Source organism: Colletotrichum higginsianum, chromosome 9 (assembly GCF_001672515.1).
Source record: "Colletotrichum higginsianum IMI 349063 chromosome 9, whole genome shotgun sequence".
NCBI classification, from domain to species: Eukaryota; Fungi; Ascomycota; class Sordariomycetes; order Glomerellales; family Glomerellaceae; genus Colletotrichum; species Colletotrichum higginsianum.
The window spans coordinates 2,367,829-2,390,003 of record NC_030961.1 but is presented as its reverse complement, the minus strand read 5'-3'; the positions used below and the strand labels follow the sequence as shown (position 1 = coordinate 2,390,003).

At 56.0% G+C, this 22,175-nt stretch overlaps 5 protein-coding genes across 5 annotated transcripts; 3 read left to right on the top strand and 2 right to left on the bottom strand.

The window, feature by feature from the left end:
• Positions 1-5,679: 5,679 nt before the first annotated feature.
• CH63R_12933 (Pumilio domain-containing protein) lies at positions 5,680-7,086 on the top strand (the record flags this gene model as incomplete). Its single annotated transcript, XM_018307907.1, has 3 exons — positions 5,680-6,054; positions 6,177-6,625; positions 6,861-7,086. The coding sequence occupies 3 exons, from the start codon at positions 5,680-5,682 to the stop codon at positions 7,084-7,086; spliced, it is 1,050 nt and encodes a 349-aa protein (XP_018152324.1).
• Positions 7,087-7,541: 455 nt separating this feature from the next.
• CH63R_12932 (RNA-binding protein) lies at positions 7,542-10,575 on the top strand (the record flags this gene model as incomplete). The annotated part of the gene is made up of 3 exons (XM_018307906.1): positions 7,542-7,751; positions 8,281-9,178; positions 9,233-10,575. 3 exons carry the CDS (start codon positions 7,542-7,544, stop codon positions 10,573-10,575), a joined length of 2,451 nt encoding a protein of 816 aa, XP_018152323.1.
• Positions 10,576-12,597: 2,022 nt separating this feature from the next.
• CH63R_12931 (4f5 domain protein) lies at positions 12,598-13,655 on the top strand (the record flags this gene model as incomplete). The annotated part of the gene is made up of 3 exons (XM_018307905.1): positions 12,598-12,660; positions 13,015-13,099; positions 13,402-13,655. 3 exons carry the CDS (start codon positions 12,598-12,600, stop codon positions 13,653-13,655), a joined length of 402 nt encoding a protein of 133 aa, XP_018152322.1.
• A 1,420-nt stretch (positions 13,656-15,075) lies between these two features.
• CH63R_12930 (Serine-threonine rich) lies at positions 15,076-16,210 on the bottom strand (the record flags this gene model as incomplete). The annotated part of the gene is made up of 3 exons (XM_018307904.1): positions 15,076-15,515; positions 15,576-15,813; positions 15,869-16,210. The coding sequence occupies 3 exons, from the start codon at positions 16,208-16,210 to the stop codon at positions 15,076-15,078; spliced, it is 1,020 nt and encodes a 339-aa protein (XP_018152321.1).
• A 4,488-nt stretch (positions 16,211-20,698) lies between these two features.
• Positions 20,699-21,558, bottom strand: CH63R_12929 (uncharacterized protein; the record flags this gene model as incomplete). Its single annotated transcript, XM_018307903.1, has 4 exons — positions 20,699-20,805; positions 20,921-21,026; positions 21,063-21,231; positions 21,422-21,558. The coding sequence occupies 4 exons, from the start codon at positions 21,556-21,558 to the stop codon at positions 20,699-20,701; spliced, it is 519 nt and encodes a 172-aa protein (XP_018152320.1).
• Positions 21,559-22,175: the final 617 nt, after the last annotated feature.

Genomic DNA, 22,175 nt, shown 5'->3' with positions numbered 1-22,175 from the left:
AAGGAAAACAAATTGGGAAGGGACATTGCAGCTATCTACACATGGCCAGAGTTGCCTCCAAGCGCGGCCGATAACATCCTTACGCTGCTCTCACTCCATGGTCCAAGTCTGTCGTCACACCTGCATGGGATCAGATTGCTCCCCGCAGGGTCTCCCTCAACACGACCCGCAGCAGAAGATGCAGTGGCGGCGACGGCGGCGGCGTCTGCACGTTGAGTTGGCAGAGACGATGCAGTGGCAAGTCGAGTCGCGTCCCATCGACTGCGATTGCCCCTCCTTGACTCCAGATATCGGGTCCCGATAGACTAGTGTAAGTGGTGAAGCTGCCCCGCGATGCATGCAGCACAGCGAGACATTTGTACGAGAGCACTGTACTCGACAATCGACACCAATCCCGACTCTAGGCGCAGAGGCAGAGTCAAGTTGGAGAGAGAGCATCCCCTCGCCTGGCTGCACCCCCTTGGCTCTCATGCGGCACCAAGAAGCCCCTGACACCGTTCAGCGTGGCGTAACCCAAGCTATGCCAACGGCGCCGTTGACCTGGACACAAAGGCATTTGGACTTCAACATATGGCGCGGTCTGTTGACTATGATGCAAGAGACCGACCCCGCGAGTCACGACCTGCGGCCCCGAACTCTGCGGCGGATCGAGGGTCCAACCACTCTATTATCGGATAGACCCCTCTTTGCCGGGGTATCGCGACATGGAGAATCCAGAGCCAAGGGCTTTGCCGCCTTTGCCTGATGGAGCCTTTTATCAATGACATGGGGTCGGTACTCTACCAGAATGGCAACCGGAAAAAAAAGGGGTGGCGAGGGAATATCTGAACTAACTAACTGATCGTCGAGCCGACATTCCTCGGGCTAGCGCAGAAAATGGCGATGGAAGTCCATTCACCATTCTAGCCCGTCGTCAGCCTACTAGGATGCCGTCAACAAGCATCCTGCAAGTGACATGGGACGACAGCCAAAGTCGTAAACGACTTCTACCGCCCTAGAGTCTACCCGCCGACAAGGCACTAAGTCGATACCTGCCAAAGCTTTCCTCCAAGCTTGGCCTGGGAAGTCACTGCGGTCCGGGTCTTGGAGTCTTGTCACTCTATACGCCAATGCCGCCGCCCACGCCCACGATGTCGCAGACTCGCATATAGTCCACTCAATGCGGGCCTTTAAAAGTCGGTGTAGAAACGAGCCACTTCGAGCCTACGGAAGTCCATGCTTGCCGCCCAACAAATCAGTTTCTCTGCAATTTTCGTTACTTTTTTTTCCCACCTCCGGCCGGCCCATACATACTTTGCCCAGGAAAGCCCTCGTCGGCACTATGACGAAGCCCTGGAGCTTTTGCCCCCAAACATGGATCGTCGTAGACCACCTAGCTTGTGGGAAGTGGGAAGATGCAAGTCACCTCGAGACCCTCACCAGCCCACCAGCATTGGTATGAGATGCAGCGCCGACAAGCCTACCTGACTACAAAGTACTTACTGTGTGCTTCTGCGCCCAAACCGCGGGGCAGACCACGTATGTACGTCTTCGACTAGCCCTTCCATTTTAGAGTTGTGCTGAGAATGAGGCTACGAAGCTGGGAAGTTGGGCCCCTCCGGGCCGTCAAGTCATGCCAGATGTACCCCTCCTCAACTCTCGCGCATTGCAGCGACTGCATGGAGGCTCTAACGGCTAAATGCGACCCGGAGCCCTAAGACAGATACACACATATACTTGCTATTGTTGTGGGAGAAATTGACATGCATTGGTACACTGTGATGCTGCAACCTGCAAAGCATTGTTCCTTGTACGGCTCAGAGTCCCGAGAGTTGGTCGACGAGGCGCTGTCTTCACGAGCGGCGGGTGTTTCGCGCGCTACCCACCCGACCCGATCAAAACCCCAGGACGGGAGAGACCCTGCCTCCTCCCCACCTGTGCGAAGAGAAGAAAAAAAGAAGAAAAATAAGGTGGGTAAATGGGACGCTCTGAAGTTGCAGAACAGCATAGACAAGGAACAACCTGATTGCAACGGTTGAGTAATTTTCTGAAGCCCCGTTCAGCAGTTCACCGACGGCGGGTTGCAACCCATCGCTCACTTTGAGAAGGACGGGCGGGTATTTTTACTCAAGGACAACCAACACCGCTGCGGGTAGACTAGTGAGCCCGACAGCCAACCGCTGCCTCAACATGCTCGCTACTTGCCTCTCACCGCAAGACGAAAACCGTCCACAGACATCTCAGGCCTAGGAAAAAGAGAAGCGCTCAACTCGGATCGCAGAACGCAATTAGGTGGTTGTGAGGATGAGGCCGCCTCAAGTCAGCCACGAGGAAGAATCAATCACCTTGCAACGGGTGGCCGTTGGGTGAGCAGCCAGCCTGACGACAGGGTCTAAAGTGCCAAACGAAACACGATGTCCGGCCCCCATGTACACCTGTTGCTGGTTGGTGAACGGCCCTGGTCTGCCCACTCGTTAAACGCAGATCGTTGACGACCGTGGCACAGACATATCTTCTCTAACCCTTGACTTCTTCAAGTTACCTACTTGGCAGTGGTTGTTGATAAAGAGAAATGTATTGTCGGACGGAACATCACACCAACGCAACGGCGTGACTGAAGACATGAACTCCCGGCTCTCTGCGACGTGTTCTTGCTTGATCCGGGGAAGGGGCGCTGCTGTCGGACAGGGCTGTCCAAGTCCCGAAGAGCCATGCGACGCAGGCAGTGCGCGGCACACAGACTGCAGAAATGTCGTCTTGAACCAGCTACATGCATAGAAGGATGACAAGCCAACACAGCACACATAGACTACCGCTACACCGCTCGACGAGACATGCAAGTCCTTGGTTGGAAGCCTTCGTTGCAGCCAGCGCGACAACAGAACCGCCTGCAGGGTGATTCCCGTACGGTCGACGGGGCTACGTTGGCAGATTGCTAATTCGGCCAAAGGTCAGGCATGAAGCTGAGAGAGAGCGGTGACAACCCAGCTACGTGGAAACTGGAAACCAACGAAGTTTGCACAGAAAGACAAAGAAAGGGGGGGTTCTCGGGCCTCCTGTCAGACTGAGATAGAGTTTATGATGCACTGACTGACAAAAGCCATTTAGGTCAACTGGGGGGTGGCCGTCAACGCTCGCACAAGCTTGACAGGCCATGGACGGGCCATTGGGGCTAGCCATAGTGTATTGCACCCAGGAGAGAGAGCCCCTGACAGGAAAGCGGAACAAGGCAATCAATTGGGACTAGTCCGGACGACCTCCGATTTCCGACCTGTTAGACTCGGCGGTTTCTAGTGCGCCAGCCCCTCATCATGGGAGGGGGAGAGGAAGAGAGGCAGACAGACAAAGCGAAGTGAATGAGGGGTGAGAGTTGACCTGTCTGGAATGCTCGCTCCTTCCATGTCACGAGAAGAGGAGGTCTGGAGTCAGACAAGAAGAACACGCCCCAGGGATTAGTTCTATGGACGGACAAGACGTTGCGTTTGCGGGAGCGCGTGAGCCATTCTCCACGACAATGTCTGCCGGTTTTTTCGCCCTTCTTTTTCGCAGTCCCACCACGAAGACTCGCAGCAACAACTCGCAAAGATAGTGACATACAAAAAACTTGACACGGGCAGGCTCGAGTATTTTATGTAGTGCCTGAAAAGTATTCGAGAACCATTAGGTGCAACCATATCTGCGGGCTCGTCCATGAGCTGCCGCTGGCGGGAGGGTCGGACAGGGTTCCCAGGAGCGGCGGCCCTCGTCTCCTCCCAATAGCTCATTTGCCCTTTTGGGACTGGGAAAGGGAAGATGCAGAAGCCCAAAAGGCTGCTGTGAGCCTGTGTCAGACACGCGCGCGCGCGCACATACATACACACTCTCTCTCTCTCTCTCTCTCACGCACTTTCTCTGTGGCAGGGGCACCCACCCACCACCGCCCACCACTCATGACCATCCACGCCCAGCTCTCTCTCACCCACTTGCGCCGGGTTACAGTGCACACTTGACGCAGTTCAGACTTTGTACCTGCTCGGAGACTACGAATTCTCACACACATAGAGTTAGTAGAGTACATCCTTTACGCAGTACCCGCAACCCTCCTCCCGACCTGGCCAGGCACGGCGCGCGCAGGACTAGACGCAACCCTGACTAGGACAGGGTCAGATGTGGCAACGCGGTACGACCCATGGTACTTTGCCCATGTTAGCTCTGGCAGTCTCTGCCTCTGTCCCCTCTGTCTCTTTCCCCGTCTCCCCAGAGTTGACAGGTAGAGACAGAGAGAGAGAGAAGAGGGGGGAGGAGGAGGAGGAGGGGAGAGTGGGCAAGTGAGTAAGTAGTGTACACCCGGAATGTCCCTTTAGGTACCAAGCAACCCAACTTGCAAAGCCACAGAGGTCAGCGAGTGAGATGCTGCAGTTCCCGTATGTGGTTCCCTCCCCCTCTACGGGCTACCCTACCTACTATGAACGATATGTGGCCCCCCTCCCCTCGTCGGCGCAGGGGTATCTTGGGCCGCTGTCTGGCCTGCCGCGCCCCTCCCGACCGTGTGCTCGTCTCCCACACCAAAAAATCGCTACATTACCTTCTTATGCTCCGAACCTGCTCTTTCGTTTCTCCCCACGTTTGGTCGGTCCTTGCCCAGTTCTCTTCCTGTACACCATCTTGTGTGTCCGTGTATTCCAATCCCTCTCTCTAGCCTGCCGCTCCTGGCTCTCCAGGGCGCGACGTGTGAGACCATCTTTCTGAGTGTATGCTCTGTACTTGACTGGGGAAGAAGACGAGACGAAAAACCAGGTACGTTTTGGAGTTTGCGTCCTTTGTGCTGCTGCTGCACTGCACCCGCATCAGCTGGTTGCAGAGCTTTGCGAACTGCGCCATGGCGACGAGAAACACACACGCGCGTGGGGGGAGAGAGAGAGAGAGAAAGAGAGAAAACAACGTCGCCCCCTTTTCTTCTACGCTGCCCAGTGCAGACAGCTCAGCAAGGTCGACAACCTCGCCGCCAAACTTCAATGCGCGCCCAACGGCTACCGACGCCATACACCACACACCTGGGTTGTCAGACATCAAAAAAAGGAAACAAGAGGTAGGGGTTCTCGCGGCAGAAGCTGGAGAAGCAACGGCGACGACGGTTTCGGCCTGCGTGGTTCAAGCACAGAGACGACCCATGAGACAGGAGAGAGAGAGAGAGAGAGAGATGGAGAGAGCGGGACTGAGTTGCAAGGAGAGACATTCAAGTCTCACGCTACGCTCTTCAGCTCCAGCCGCTGCCCTGACTTCTCTCTCCTCCCTTCCTCTCTCTCTCTCTCTCTCTCCTCCCCTCTCCTTGTCTCTGCAGCGCTTCACCAGTTGCCGCCCGCATTTGGAGAAGACGGGGGGCCATGAGGGACGCTATCTCGTGTTACGGTTATTACCCCCCCGGACCAACACCACCCGGCTTCGCCAAATCCGCCCGCGCCCCGCCTCCGATTTTCCTTGTTCCAAACCCTCCAAACTCTCGCTCTCTGTTCCGTTGTTTCTCGTCGTCACGAGCCTCGCTCCCTGCCCACCAACAGCAGCAAAGTCTCAGACGCTGTGCCTGCTTTTTTCCCCGACTGAGGTCGAATTCCTGTCGCTGACCGCCCGTCTTCTTTGATGCCAGCAGTATTATAGAAACTCCGCCGCTTCCTGGCCCATTGCGCCGTGTAGTGTACAAGTGTGGTTGTAGTAAGCCGAAGTATGGACGAGCTGCGCTTCCGATCTCAACAACAACAGCATCAACCTCTCCGTAACGATTCCACGATGAACACGCTCGTCTCGCCCCCGCGGAACGGCAACCGCCTCCCGCAGCCTGTGCAGGCCCATGATGGGCGAGGTGCCCTCCCTCGCCGCTTCACCACCGACTCGGGGCGTGTACCAACATTGTCTTCCATTACCGGCCAGCGCGTCCCTGACCTCGGTGGTCAAGATTACAGCAATGTACGTTCATCCCCTTCGCTCATGGCGCTGCAACCAAACCCCCCCATCCGGCTATGCAGCTCCTGTCATGGCGCGCCCGTCTTCGTAGCAATGCGACTGACACCTGGTTTCCAGACTTTGCACAAAGTTCAATTGGTACGTGGACTTCGCCGTCCTGCTGTCGAACCTTGTTTGCGACAGACCCGCCGTCCGCAGACTCTGCCACGCCACTCGCAGGCCGCCTGCCCCACGACGAGAAATAAAAACGAGACTGACAGCCGGCGCAGATTGAGAAGAAGAAGATCGAGTACGAGAGACTCCGCGAGCAGAGGCGTCGTTTCGAGATGGAGATGCAGAAGCTGGAGCAAGCCCAACGTCGCGAAGAGATGGAGCTCGCCAAGATGCAGGACGACCTCCGCCACGGCCACCAGTCGGAGCCCACGACGCCCCCCGAATACCACGAGTCCTCCTCCGGCTTCCCTACCATGTTCTCGCGCCCGAACCGATACTCGACCTCGAGCCTGACGTCGCCCCCGGGCCTGTTCAACCGCCCTGGCCGCTCGGGGTCGCAGCTCACCTCGCCCCAGTCGACCCTGATGCAGTCCCGCTTCAACTTCGACGACCACATGCCGTCCCGTTCCGTTCCGGGCTCCCGTAGAAACAGCGACGAGGACGAGAAGGAGGAGGCCGTTCGCCAGGACCCGACTAGCCACCGGTCCTCCAACGCGTAAGTGCCGTACCCATTCCCGTGTCGTATGTCATGTCATCTCTGGACAAGTCGTGGGTTGAGTATATCGTGATCCTGCCATGTTCTGCAAATGTACACGGTTTCCGTTGGAGAAACCGAGGAACGGAACCCTCATCCGGCCGGCTACCACAACCCCCCAATCCCAGTTCGGGAACGACATTAAGAGAAAAACGACGTCGGCCCTGGGGTAAGAACAACTGCCATCTCAAGGTAGGAACGACTGCGATCCCAAGGCTTTCCCTGCCTCAGAAAGCTATGCAGAAAAAAATCATGGACGGAAGGCGCTTCAGAGCACGCGCAAGAGCTCCTGCCGTTCGAGTCAAGTCAAACTCGCTTCCCTCTGCCTCGAAAGCTCAACATTGGCTCCTTCCACAAACCACCTCCCTCTGGACCTTCCGGCCTACTGGCCTACCGACCTCCCTTCGTCAATAAAAGCCTGACCTCGGGGCCTCAACTCCTTCACTTCTCGATCGATTTACCACACAACCCAACTGTTCGGCTTTTCTCCCTTCTTTTCAAATACACCTTTTCCAAACCCCCACGCCAACCCTCTCCTTCTCCCTTACAACATTGCAATTGGTCTTTGACCTGTATAGCCTTAGACTTCACACACTTCTTGTTGCTTCACAGCACCTGCACTTTCTTCCCTTCTCCCAGTTCAAACCTCCTCGTTCCAAGCTCGAAACCCTCACGTCATTCAGCATCCCCCCATTTCTCCTCACAAGGACCTTTTGGTCTTTCAACTCGCCATTAAGCCTCTACTTTACCTAAAGGCCACCTTCCAGCAAGCTTTTGACCAATTCACTTACCTGCAGAAGAGCCCTGCGACTTGTCCACAGAGTGAAGCATTATTTACCACACTTACGACAAAGCAAACAAGCGTCTATTTGAAGCAATGGCTGACTCTCTTTCTCCTGATTACAGCTACAACCGCTACTCGATGCCTGTCACTCGGTCTCGTACTGGCCTCTATGGCGCTGACCTTGACCAGACTGGTACTGCTCGCTTCCTCTTTGGTGAGGAGGACACTTCTGGTGAGAACAAGTACGGCCAGAACAACGGTGACGACAAGTTCCCAACTCTAGTTCGTCGCGACGATCAGATGGTAAGTCGTTTTTCTTGCCTGGTTTTTGTTTATCACTTTGGTATCCGCACCCCTCAGCAATGGTTTGGATTTCTCAAATGCATGAGCTAGCTGGTGGCGTTCGTTCTTGGTCAACTTCGTACAGCTCACTGGAGGTTTGTTTTCCTGCCAGTGAGCTGATATTGAGTCCCAAACCCACCCCCTGCGGGAAGATGCGAGCCGCAAGCAACCACACTTTTACCTCTACCTACTTCTAACCTCACTCCCTAATTCACCTTACCCACCTTGCTTGAAAAATCTCCTCTCACTTCCCCATCGTCTTCCCCTTTCCCTATTCCCCAATCTTCCTCACCTGAGTCCAGGAATAAAAGAGAGGAAAATCCACCCTCTCCTGTTTTACCCGTTTGCCCGTCTTCCCTCCCCATCAAGAGGTCAACAGTCTTGCAGGATTCTCCAAGTATCGACGACTCAAACCCAAAAACCCCACAGCCTACATACCTCCAACTGTCAACCCCATGTACCAGTGTTGACCTCCGTTTGCGTCGTCTAGCTCTCTGCATTTTCCGCTGCCCTTGATCTTGCACTCTCTCCTTCGCCTGCTCCTGACGCGCCTTCCTCCAACGGCTGGGGTAATATTAACCGTCACCGCGCCCAACAGAGCTTGTCTGCTATCAACACGTCTTCGCTCAACGGAGCCACCTCTTCTGGAGGAGAAGCCAGCAACCGATCTTCCGTTCGTCACTCGCTCGACCTGAAGTTCTACCCGGACGCTCCTGCCGACAACAACGGTAACCAAAATTCCATCGTCTCGCCTACCGGAAACCACATGATGGCCACTCCTCCCAAGCTGCAGAGCTCCTTCTCTGCCAACGACGTCCCCACCGTCAAGAGCACCAACGGCGGCCTGGTCACCAACAACCACGCCCAGCAGCACTTCCACAACCACAATGCTAGCATTGGCCGCATTCCCGCCGGCGCTGTTGCCGGCCGTCACAGCCGCGAGCTGTCCAACGACAACAGCATGGGCGCCCAGCGCGAGCAGACTGGACCCTACCCCTCCATCCAGTCCGCCCTTCAAGCCAACGCTGCTCCCTTTGGTCCAGGTGCGCCCGGCCAGGGCTTCCCTCACACGTCCCAGGGCAACCAGATCCCCAATGGCACCGTCACTGCCGGCTCCAACAACGCCTACGGCGGGTTCTACCCCAATGGCTATGTCTCGCCTAACAGCAGCAACAACAACAACAACAACGGCCCGCCCAACCCTGGCCCCTACGGCGTGCCTCTCCTGGCCATGAGCCTGCAGAACATGAACCTCAACAACGGAGGCAACATGTACCCCCCTCAGAACTACACTGGCTATGGCTCGCTCTACACTCCTCCTCAGCAGCCCCAGCCTCGTGACAGCCAGGCCCGGGTCATCCAGCACCGTCGCCAGATGGACAATGAAGGTACGTCGAATTTTTATCCCGCAATCCTGTCCCGCACCACTGACCTCATTTTAGCCATGTCGCGCTACAATGGCCTTGCTCTTGAGAGCGTCGGTGGCCAGATCTACGACCTCTGCAAGGACCAGCACGGCTGTCGCTATCTGCAAAAGAAGCTTGAGGAGCGCAACCCGGAGCAGGTTCACATGATCTGGCTCGAGACGAACCAGCACGTCATCGAGCTGATGACGGACCCATTTGGCAACTACCTGTGCCAGAAGCTGTTGGAGTTCTGCAACGACGATGAGCGCACTGTCCTGATCCAGAACGCCGCTGTTGACATGGTCCGCATTGCCCTCAACCAGCACGGCACACGCGCTCTCCAGAAGATGATTGAGTTCGTCACTACCCCGACCCAGATCGGCATGATCATCAATGCCCTCCGCTTCCAGGTCGTCGAGCTCATCCAGGATCTCAATGGCAATCACGTCATCCAGAAGTGTCTTAACAAGCTCAGCGCTCTCGATGCGCAGTTCATCTTCGACGCTGTCGGCACCAACTGCGTCGACGTCGGCACTCACCGCCACGGCTGCTGCGTCCTCCAGCGTTGCATTGACCACGCTTCTGGCGAGCAGAAGGTCTGGCTCATTGCTAAGATCACTGAGCACGCCCCGATTCTCGTCCAGGACCCCTTCGGCAACTATGTTGTACAGTACATCATTGACCTCAACGAGCCTACCTTCACGGAGCCCATTGTCCGCATGTTCAAGAACCGCATCGGCCAACTGTCCCGCCACAAATTCAGTTCCAACGTCATTGAGAAGTGTCTGCGCTGCTCCCAGGAGCCTTCCCGCGACATGATTGTCGAGGAGCTCCTGTCTCCTGGCGAGATTGAGAGACTTCTCCGCGACTCGTACGCCAACTATGTCATCCAGACTGCTCTCGAGTACGCGACCCCTCACAGCAAGTACCGCCTGGTCGATGCCATCCGCCCCATCCTGCCGGCCATCCGTTCCACCCCGTATGGCCGCCGCATCCAGGCCAAGATCCAGGCCTTTGAGGGTCGTGGTAGCGCCAACTCGAGCGGCCAGGTCACTCCGGCGGACCCCACCCAGGGCCAGATCCCCCTGCGTCCCGGTCACAACCGCGCCATGTCTAACAACACCTCCATCATTGCTCCTGGCGGTGCTTTCGGCAACGGCCTGAACGGCGGTCTTAACGGCGGCATGCCTCCCCGTGGCAACCAGGCCAGCTACCCTTCGTCCAGCAACTTGACGGTGCCTCCCCCTGGTCCCCAGAGCCAGCGCATGCCGCAGTTCGGTTACAACAGCCCGCAGCGCACGAACGGTGGTGGTGGCGGTGACGGTGGCGCCGCCGCCGCCGTCGGCGACGCGGGTGCCGGCGACGCTCAATGGCTGTAACTGTATTCCATGCGTTGTCGACACATTTGGCATCGGGGATCCCACTTCTAACGGGACACGATATGTGAAGCGGGTACTCAACAACGAACATTATGGGTGGCACGATGCTTTCCGCTACGGTTTTCTTTTTGACACAGTACGGCGACAACGCAGCAATGACTTGACGATCTTTTCCTTTCCCTTGTCTGTGCAAACACCAGAATCATCCTCCAACCAACATACAACTTCGCAATCCACCCCACCTCTTCATCCGTCGAGCACGGCGGTCTTGCATCCGGTTGCAAGGCTAGCTTTGTGTGTACACTATGGGTCTGGGCAGCGTACTGAGTGCCCCCCTCCTTTCGGCATTTACAGCGCAAACACAAGAATCGCATTCTGCTTCTCGGCAGCCGTCACCAGATCGGGCGGAGCCTTCAATGGGCTTGTACTTGATTCGATGCGACACATCGACATAGACGAACGTTTTTCCTTTATTTTCTTCTCCTTTGCTTTTCATTTGTCCTTTACCGCGGTTTTTCTACTTCATCTTCGGTCTTCGACGCTCGTTCTCCAGTAAGGGGATGTTTCCTTGTATTCTCGGTTCATGGTTGGATCGAGCTCACGACGACAACATGGGCTTCATGGCTTCGACGATATGCCAGTTACGACGCTGATCATGAGACGCGCGACGATATCGGGAAGAGATTGGTTTCTTCCTTTACGAGGTATTGCCGTTCCGGTGTATCGGGTGGGCTCTCTCGGGTTGCCCTCCCCAGCGTTGCGACGGTTCTCTACTTATGAAATTCTGTCATTAGAGAAGCGGTCCGACAAGATATATCACTGGAGATGCCTGATTACACATGCATTGCATAAGGGCCAGCATTGGGACGTGACGGCACCGGGGGCGGTTTCTCTTTTCTTCTTTCATTCTCATTTCTCGCATGCGGTTTGGCGTCGTTTGCTGATCTCGCCATGGCCGCCTGGCATGACCAACCAACTCCCATGGCTTTTCGACTGGGAGAAACTACAGACAAGATTGGAGGTTCATCATTTTGGGGTTTCTGGGACAGATTCGATTGGCCTTTTGCAGATTGGGGAAAGCTTTCTTGTGTGTGTAAGAGAACTCTAGGGAACGAGACTTGGCGTTACTTTTTTGCTTTTCCGGCCGGCGGAGGGGTTTGGATGTGATGGGACAAGATCTGGCTAGATTGGCGAGTGCTCATCAGCAGACTGGCTATTGCACTCTCCGACCGCGCATGTAACTAGGCAGACAATTCAAGACAAAGATCTTGAGAAAACAAGGTTGCGTGGGTTTCCCGATGCAGCTGTGATGTGTGACATGTGTGTGGCGAGAAGAATGCGATCGTGTTGCTAAATTTGGCGCTTCCAGATAGACGCAGCGAGGGCCGTTTGAAGGGGGGAACAGTAACACATAGCACTCAGCACAGTCGTTTGTTGAGACGAGGCATGTGAAGCAACCGAGAGTGTGCAGGGCGAGACGTGATTCGTTGGCCAGCGGTTCTCCCGCGGGACGGGGGGGGGAGAGGTTCCAGAACACTGCGGCGGCGGGTGGCCCCCCGAGCGAGCAGACCACATACCTAGGCAACTAACGGTTGGGGTGGGCACAGCCTCATTGCTTGGGCAGACGTCGCCGGGCGCGCTCGCGCGGGCAAATGAGGGAAAAAAACACAGGCCCAGACCGCAATTTTTATTTTTTTTTAAGCCGTCGAGGCTCTCCTTTCCAGCCAACCGTTTTTCCCTCTCCTCTCTTCCTTTCTTCCACTTTATCCTGTAGGAATCACTAAACCCACCGCCAACTGCGACATTACACGCCTGCGATCGAAGGAGTCCCTTTTCGCGATCGTCTCCCGAGCTCGCACCTCGATTTTTAATATTTTTTTTAGTCGTATTTGAAGACATAGTGAAAGTGAGAGTAAGAGAGACAGAGGGAGAAGAAGAAAAAACGTTCGAGAAGGGAAGAAAAGGAAAGAAAACCAGAAAACACCGGATCAAAACCCGCCTTAAAGCAAAGCATCACACAAAATGACCCGCGGCAACCAGCGTGACAAGGCCCGTGAGGCGGCTCAGAAGAAGGCTGCTTCTCAGGTGAGAACTTTTTCATTTCCTTATAAGTGTTGAGGAGGAGGGCGGGGAGGGTGAGGTCGTCTCAGCTCTGCTTACGACACGTTTCCCGTGGATGTGTCCCCGCCACCGCCGCCCGTCGACTCGAGAACTCCGCCCACGTCCGTGACGCGTGTTTGCGTCGTTGCTGCGAGACGATTGTTGAGATCTCCGAGTCTCTCTCTCTCTCTCTCTCTCTCTCTCGGAGGTCCAAAGCGGGCGGGAGAGGCGGCGCGGGGTCTGCTATTATTGAAAGCGCATCCTTCGGTGCAGATGACCCGAGATTGTCGAGGGAGGTTTTGATCACAGTGAGAAAGCGAACGCTGACGCCCGGTGCAGAAAAAGGGAAACTCGATGAGCGGCACCGAGATGCAGCGCGCCAAGGAGACCGCCGCCGAGATCATGCGGCAGAAGCAGGCCGCCGGTGAGTCCACACACGCCCCTCTCCCCTCCTCTGTTTTTTACTCGCTCCTTCTTCCCCCGTTCGTCCAAGTTTCCCGGGGCCACCGCGTTCTTCCCCCTACCCGGGGCGTCGCGGCGTCGCGGCAGCGCCGTAGTCTTGAGACAATACCGTTGACCTGGGGGCGAGGACGTTCGATGGGAGGACGGGATGAGCGGGAACACCGGTCGTGAGAGCGTGGAATGCTGACGATATGCGCATAGCCGAGGCCAGGAAGAATGCAGAGGGAGCGGGAGGCTCCAAGAAGAAGTAAAACAGTCTCGTAGAGGAGGAGGAGGAGGAGGAGGAGGAGGAGGAGGAGGAGGAGGAGGAGGAAGAGAGTACTGGAAGGGGGCCGGTGGTAGTCAATGATTCCCGACGTATCGTACCTTTTGATCTCCCCGCCCCTCCGGTTTCCGGACGCCGTGCGGCGGCGGATTCTTTTCGTTGCTCCGGGACGTTGATCCACGCTGCCCCCTTCTTCCGGCTCCTGTTTCATCACGCCGCCTCTGGCCACCTCGGCATGGAGGAAGGTGGGTGAGATGAGTAAGCACACACGTACGGACGTCGAGGCTCAGATGACCACGGGCGGGCAGCAGGATTGTCCCCCCCCTTCTCCACCCCCTTTTCTATGTGCGCGCGAGAAAAGAATATCTGCACAGAACGACGACGGCAAAACGAAACATTCATCAGAGAGGGCGCGCTCTTTTTCATTCAATTAGCAGTACGGAAAGACAACGGCGCATGCGGCGTCGGGGGGGGGGGTTAGGTTGGTCGTGAACTTACCACCAGACAAGAAATCCTGACAGGAAGAAAAACAATACACACTTTTTTTTTTTCAATATTCACTTTCACTTTGTGTTTTTCTTCCTCCCGCAAAACATGATGGAGAAACGTTGAGGCGAATGATTGAAAGATGACTTGCATCGGTGACGACTCCGGCTCCGGCTCGCTCACTTTGCCCTTCTGCCTACATGCTCTCTTCACACCCGAACCCGAGGCCCGCGTCATCTGCGTGGCCCGTGACTCCCGACCGACAATCGCTCGTTAACTCGGTGGGTTGTGCGTGACATCCCCTTCCTTGGCTGAGTACGGATATGCGGATGTATTGGGGCGAGGGCTGCATGACCGGCACCGAGAACCCGGCTGCCTTCCCCCCCCTTTCTTTTTTTCCCCCTCTGTGATCCGAGCCCTCGCCGGGATACACTGTCCGGTCGATCAAACCGGGTTCGCCCAAGGGGAAACCGCAACAGCAACCCCAATGCTCTCCGGAAAGAAGGGGGGACGCTTTGCATGTCCTATTCCTGTCCGTCTCCTCCGGTCAAGGTTTTCTCTTCACTCGAAAAGTCACCATCAAGTCCGCCATGACGATCACAGGCACATGAGCACAAAGTGTGGATATTTCGTCATCCATTGATTGGTTCCTATTAATTTGGTTGCGAAAGGCAAAAATGGGCGGTAGTTTTTCCATCCAGGAAAATACGAACCAGTTCATACTCTTTGTAATTATCCACTAAACCCTCACTCCCTCCCGTATATTCCTTTCGTCGTCACCCACTTCCACTCCAGGAGGTGAAGTGAGCGAGCGAGCCCGAGACGAGGGAAGGAGAAAAGAGCCGCTATCATCCCCACCAGGCCGTCCAGGCCAGGATAGAACGTGAATGTAACTTCTTTTCCTCCTTCTCTCCTTTACGTCGTGGCCTTCTCATCCCCGATGCGGAAACAAAGAGAAATCTACAAGATGGAAAAAAATAAAAAAGAGAAAAGGGTCGGGAGAGTCCCTAATGATGTGTAACATGACAACAACTCCGGATATGTGGTATCGTTCCCAGCGGAGTGGGTAAAAAACAGAAGTTTCTCCCGGATGCGTATGAAAGAAATGAGGGCTACTGGAGAAGAGTGCAGCGGCGGCGGCCAGGAGGTATGTCCTCACACGGGTCGCGTGTTTCTCTCTCTCTCCTTTATGCCTCCATCATGTTCATTGGGAGAGAGCCTGCCATGCCGCCGAAAGATCCGACGCCCTGTGCGCCCATGGCGGGGAACGAGCCAACGCTGCAGGTAACGGCACACACGCAGGCACCGTTGCCGTTCATCTGACCGGTGCCTTTCTGGATATCACCGGCGCCGGGAGAGGCGGGAGGAGCGGCAGGGTTCGCGGCCGGAGGAGCCTCGGCAGGGGGCGCAGAGGGAGGAGCCTCAGCAGGGGGGGCAGCAGGGGGAGCGGCCGGAGGAGCAGCCGGGGGAGCAGCGGGAGGGGTGCCTCCGGTGATGGCACCTCCAGCGCCTTTGCCCTTCTGCTGAATGGCCATGGACTGGAAGAGGGCCTGGGTCTTCTCGGCGGTAGGGTTGATGGAGAAGGTCATGCCCTTTCCGCAGTGGTTGGCCTGGGCGCAGTAGAACCCTGGTGTGTATGTTAGTCAGGCGGTACAGACGGTAGCGTGAGTTGGGGGGCAAGACTTACACAAAGGCTCCGAGACCATGACTTGCATGGCGACCTGGGGAGGCGGGGTGACGGAGTTGTTGGGGTTGGCCATGAACCCGGAGTTCATGCCGCCGGCAAGGGGGTCGCAGGGGGTCTTGAAAGCGGACTGCGTGACGGTGTGGTTCTGGCTCATGAAGGTGAAAACAACCATGTCGCCCACGTTGGCCTTGACCTGATCGGGAACGAAGACGAGACCAGCGGGCCCACCGACAGTAACCTTGAGCGAGAGTTAGCAGATTCCTCGAGAAAACCAATCTAGAGGAGCAACCTACGTGGTGGGTGGCCGGGGCAGCAGGAGGAGCAGCCGGGGGAGCAGCGGGAGGCGCGGCTGGGTTGGCGGGGGGGGCAGCCGGGGGAGGAGCGGCGGCACCGCCAGCGGGCGGGTTGATGTTGATGGTGGGAGCACCGGCACCGGGGTTCGCCCAGATGATGATGATCTCGGTAATCTGAGTGTTGGAGACACCATATCCAGCCATTCCTGAGGGGAGACCCGATTGTTGACCAGAGGATCCGCCCTTCTTGTGACCATCGCGGCGGACCGGATAGTGGCTGCGGACCGACTTGGCCGCGGCCATGACGGCGGCGGAGAGTGCTAATACGGCGGAGAACTTCATCTTGACGGCGGTTGTCGTTGTCGATTAGGGTGGACCTTTCAAAAGCCTCCTCTTTTTCTGTGATGTTTTCTCTTTTATTTTTTCTTCTCGGAATATCTGAATGGTTGCGAGACTGCTAGAGCCCGGGGACGTTGGAAGGTCGAAAGAGAATAGAAGGGTTTAGTATTGCTGGATGGGCGTAAATGGCGAGGGCCTGCTCGTGACGAAGTAGAGTGAACACGGAACCGAAAAGAGAACGAAAGTCACACAAAGAATGAGTGAAGACACGAAGCGGATGATGAAGAGATGAGGGGGGGGAAGAAACAGAAACCCTTTTTTGGAGTCGAGGAGGAGGGGGGATAGGGAGAGCTTAAATCAAGCGAGGCTCGCAGGCATGTAGGCATGGTGGAGGGCGAGCAAGCAAGCAAGCAAGCAAGCCATGTTGCATTATCCGTTCGTTATCCCATGTCATGGGCCACTGGACCACGCCAGACTGCTAGCGCGAGTGAGAGTGTGTGTGGAAATGTCTGTCCAAGGCATGGCATGGCATGGCATGGCATGGGACAGCCCCTTCCCGGCCGCCATGTCGACCTCGACGAAACAGGACGAGGAAATCCTCCGCCAGCCCGTCCTTGGAAGAGAGGAGGGTCCTGAGGGCAACTCTGCAACCCGACCGTCCTAGCCAAGCGCAGCCAAGCGACGCCCCCCCCTGGCAGTCCTGACGGCAGGCCATACACATGTATAGACGCTGTCAATGAGTGAGGGTGGGAGGCGAGGGAGAGGAGGCAGCGAGGATGTGGTCGATATGGAGCAGGGGTCCTCTGTAGTTGGTAAGTGTACAGACGGTGTCGAGGGGGCGGTTCGTCGCTCGGGGATGCAGCGTCCGATTAAGCACACCAAGCACAGGCCCGCCGCGGCATTGCCATCCCAAGCTTGGAGCAAATAAAGAACAGAAAGCCAAGACAAGATGGGGTGGAGAGTGGTGGAGGAGGTAGGGGTTAGAAGGGGGCCGAGGGGTGTGTGTGGCTGGCGAACGGATGAATGACGGATGGCGAAGGACATTTGGATGTCTGGATAGAGAGGCACGAACGAGAACGAGCCGGCGATGATGGTGCCAATGGAGCCGCAGCACTGCAGATGAGAAGCTCGGTGTGCCAGGACGATGCCTGGGGCGACCTTGCTCTGTCTCCCGGGCTGAGTGAAGTTGCTGGGCCGGGACAGTCAAGCCGTGGTAGCGAGTGGTCTAAGGGAAAGAAAGCGTCGGGTGCCAGCTTGGCAAAGTGCGGAAGGGAGGGAGGCTGCACCAGGAGGTGGGAGAGGCGGGAGCTGTGACAGATTCGTCTCGAGTCGTGTTTTGGCATCTCGTCAAAGTGCAAAATGGCCCCTCCTCCCCCGCCCCCCGGGCCCCTGGCCGCTCTTACAGGGACGGTACGGCTGCCACGCTTCCTACCTAGGTGGTTCGCTCGGACTCCAAGCGACGTCGAGCCCAAGGGTTTTGCATGTTGGGGTCGCTGGGCATGGCCTAGTAGCCCGCTGGGGAGGAGGGAGGCCTCATGGGCTTGCATGGCTAGTTGAGGCGGAAGGACGGCATGACAATTGTAAGAAGTGTCGGTAGTGTAAATGCCGAGAGGTGTCGTTGTGTGTGAGATTGAAGATTGAAGAACCCGTTTGGTTGGTGTTGCTGCACGTCACTCTAAACTAAGCGGCAAGATAGATTAATCCCCCAAAAGTCAGATCCCACAGAGACCCTCCCCCAATGTGCCAAAGAAGATGAGATAAAAAGCCCGAAGGCTTGTCTTCCAGTGGTAAATTAGCACCCGCTGGGCCGCCGTCTTGAGGGGAGGGGAACGGATGCTAAACCTTAATGCAGCCAATCAGTATTGAGGGACCCCCTGACAAGATATATTTTAGCTGCCGGAGTCGCGGGATGGCGTCCCACCCTGCAGCAGCTGCAGCAGCAACATCCAAAGCGACAACTGGGAGGTAATTACGCTGTCATGCACCTGCCACCATCTCGAGACTCGAGGCCATTCTTTCCAAATTCGCACTCTTTTACTTCCTGTTTCCGTAGGTAGGTTCCGAGTTTTGAATTATGGATACAAGCCACAACACTGCTTATCCTCTTCAACTTGGGATATCTTCGGATACGCATCTTCTCTCAACAGTACAAAGGTGCCCGCTGCAGTACCCATACATACGACTCCGACGACATATGTAAGCGTTCAAGTTCCCTTCTTGGTCCTCGTTGCATCACCGTCATATTCCTCCTCCCGCCCGCCTCTCGGGTTTCGGCTTCTTTCTTGTCATCGCAACCCAGCACACATTTCGCCGTCCTTTTCATCTCTTCTCATCAACAGATTCACGGCACGAGTCGGCACGGATGCCATGGCATCGTAGCACAAGTGTGCAGGTACCAAAACACCCTGATGCTGGGCGTGCAGCCGCCTCAAACAAGCCAATGAAGACTGTGAAACAGGCCCGCCCCCGTCTTCCTCGCAGTCTCGCCTTCAACCCCTTCGTCTCCTTCTTCCGCCTCCCCCCCTCCATCTACTGCATTTATACACTAATTACGGGCGACTCTCTTCCCGGTCCACCTTTACCCAGAAATTCCAGGAGTTGCAGAGACCAGTGACCAGTGTGGCAGTGAGCACAACAACACCCGCACCCGCTTGCACTCTCCCTTACCCACCCACAACCACACATCGCGAGCTCACGGTCCGATCCAATCTCATGTCGTCTAGAGTTTTTCTTCCATCTTCTCGCAACTTTGCTCATCTACCCGCCCACTGTCAGCAGTCACACCACTGCAACCGCAACTTTGTCCGTCCAATCCCACCCCGGCACCAACCCATATAGGTGCCCCGGCCCTGGCCAAACTTCCACTCATACACCATCAGGCCCCAACCCGGTTCGGTCTTTGCTGCTTCCATCAGCCTACCTAGTGATACCAAGCATCTGTGAACCGAGAAGAAAAAAGGAAGAAGAAAAAGCCAAGATGCCCTGACACGAGTCCCGGTGTCCAACGGCGCGCTAGAGGATTCGGCTGATTCTCTTTCCAGCACTGCCATCACATCAACCACTTCCGGGCTAGGTCGCAAAGCCGTGCGGCCATGGCCCGGCGCAGCCCTCCGCGGTACTCTCATGCCATTATCCCTAGCTCCCCAAGGGATGGGGAGCTTTGAGATCGGTGAACAGTGCAAAAGAAAGCCTGACGTCTCGACAGCGCTACAGCCCGGCTCGGGCACAGGCCGAGGAAGGAGCATCGGCCTCCTGTCAAGCCCAACCTAATGCTCGAATCCGCCAGACCCGGGCTCCGTCCTGGCCATAAGCGCTAAGCTACGGGGATGAGCATCCGTCCAGTCGACGACGGTGGTAATGATAATGATGCCCCAGATCGGGGGTCTCCACGCTTCCTCGTACTCTGAACCGCGACAAGAGGGACTGTAAAGCCGTTCAGGTGCACTTTGCTAAACAGCACATCATCTACCCGAAAAACATCACATCACCCATGCGAAAAAACAGTCGGCCAGGGCTCCAATGGCAAATACACGCGCTCGGAAAACGGGGGTCAATGGACTATGTTCGAGGCCACGGATAGGTGGGACGCCGCCGCCTTTTGCAATTCCACGTATCCATCCCAAAGTCTCGCGACTTGTTTCCGATTCTGACCCGGGGAGATGAAATAATCATCTCAACAAAGTCTCCCCGACCCGACCTCGTCATGCCCAAGAGGTCTTGGCCGTCCTGTGCCAGCCAGTGTCGTCCGTTCTTGTGCCGCCCGCGCCCTGGCCTTTTCAGGTCTTGGTACGCCCTTCTCTGTGCATGTTGCCCCGGAGACTCGAAGCCTGTCCTTCGCCTCGTCCTACCCCGCCCGAAGTGCGGTGGGAAAACCTCGACTTGGCTGGGGGCGAAAGATGCCGGGAGTCGACGCGCGAGGAGAAACAACCCAAGCCTGGACCAGTCCACGATGAAACAAAACGAACTCTTGGGTGATTAAAAAAAACCCAACAACCCCCCCTCCCCCCCCCGAGTAAAAAAAAAAAAAAAAAAGGAGTCGCGCTACAATGCTTTCTCAAAATTTCCTGTCGCAAAGCAAAGCCACGAGGTTTGCGTCGAGAGATCCGCCACCAGCCCAGGGTTCGCCCGGCCCCGACTTGGACCGCGTCCCAATTCCTCCGTCCCATGACGGACGCGCGCAGATGACGACAGGGAAACCACGGCAAATCATAGGAGAGGCTAGTTGAACCGGGTACTGCGCTCCTGTCGTTCGTGTGACACATGCCACGGCGAACCTCAGACAGAGGAAAGGTGTGGCGCTGTTGCATCATCGGACGATGGAACAGATCGTGTTACAGAACTTGCCCTCCCGCACGTCGATCAGATAAACTCTCTCGTAGCCCGCTTCTCAGGACGGCCTACCTCACCCCATTCCCCACACAACCTTGCATTCTAGATTAGCACCAGGGTCGAGCAGGCTGCTCAGCCTCGTTGTCGCCGCTCTCGCCGCGTCTACTTTGCTTGCTGCTGCTGCTGCTGCTGCTGGCCTTCGTAAAGTCCGGTATAGTATCCGGCGTAGTACCAAGACATCAGGAGTTTTTTCAGCCCTTCGTCTTGCACTGCAATGCCCAGAGGCGTCTTGGTTAGTTGCGTGTTCTTCACCTTCTCTCGTCTAGGGAGAGACCGGCTGCCACCGTCGTCCAACACACTCGACAGCCGGGAGCGTTTGCATACCTGTACCTAGGAGGCTTTGTGGGCCCATTGTCGCAGGACCTAGGCCGTTATCGCCGTGACCCGAGACTGCCTTTGCGATAGGCACGTCGCTGGAGTCATTCTGGACCTGGAGTGAGCAGGGAATACGTTAGCGGAAGCGAACCAGATGCATGAGGACAGAGCCAAGCTTTTCTGATCTGCCTGGATTTCCACTAGGGTCGAGGGGTTGTTTTACTTCCGTGCTGCTGCCAGCCTCCTCCGTTTTGCTGGCTCCTTCAGTGCCGGGCACGATCTCTAGCTGATCGACCGCCTGCGGTTGCGCGTCGAGGGTACTGCGGCGATCATTACATGTTAGAGATGGCTCTTGGAAGGGGGGGATTTTTCAAGGTGCTAAAAGTGTAGATAGGGTAGGGCTAGCCATACTGGGGCTCCGGATTCCCCTGAAGATCGCTGTCTTTAAGCCTGCCTCCTTTTGCGTGGATGCTGTGATACTTCTGCCAAGACAATCAGCCACTGCTTCACGAGGGGAACCATCGTCTCTCATGAGACGGCAAGGGACCACTTGCCTTGTACTCGTCCAGGGCCTCGTTCCATGAGTCTATGAGGGCGGAGTCATCCCACATTTCAGCATGCGTCATTTCCATGTCGTTGTCAGCCATGATGCTGAGCTCGAGCCTCCTCTGTGAGAAGCACGTGTCTGAGAAAACCGGAACGATGACAACAGCGCAGACTCAAGGTCTTGATCTGTTGCAGTTGTGATTACTGAACAGAAGTTCCTTGAGCAAGAATGACGAGGCTTGCTGAGACCTTTGCGTTGCCAGAACGGGAATTGGGGAGTAGTACGAGTGTGATGTGCGTAGGCTGTGAGGTCGGTATGTATGTTCTGAGCCTTCAGGGAAAGTTGTGATAAGAGAGACTATTCCTAGGATCTTTTGGGTAGTCTCTTTTGTGTCGGGAGAAGATGAGAATTGCAGTCGACTGAGTTTCTTTCTGCGACCTGAGATTTCAACCCGCTGCAGGTTCCTTGTTCTGTTTGTCGTGATCTCGGTTTTGGTAAATATGGGATAAAGTCTCTCGAGCCTGGCAGGAATGGCAGAATTTGCTGACTGATAGACTGATCAGGAAAAATTGTGCTGCTGTTGAAAGATCAAACCAAAGATGTCTTTGTGGTTAGAAGAGGCAGTTTGTGTCAATCTGCTCCAACCTGGGAGGTGCAGTTCATTCAGCAGAGGTAAGGCGAGCCCTTGTATAAAGTTGATCGCAGCTGGGCTTGCAA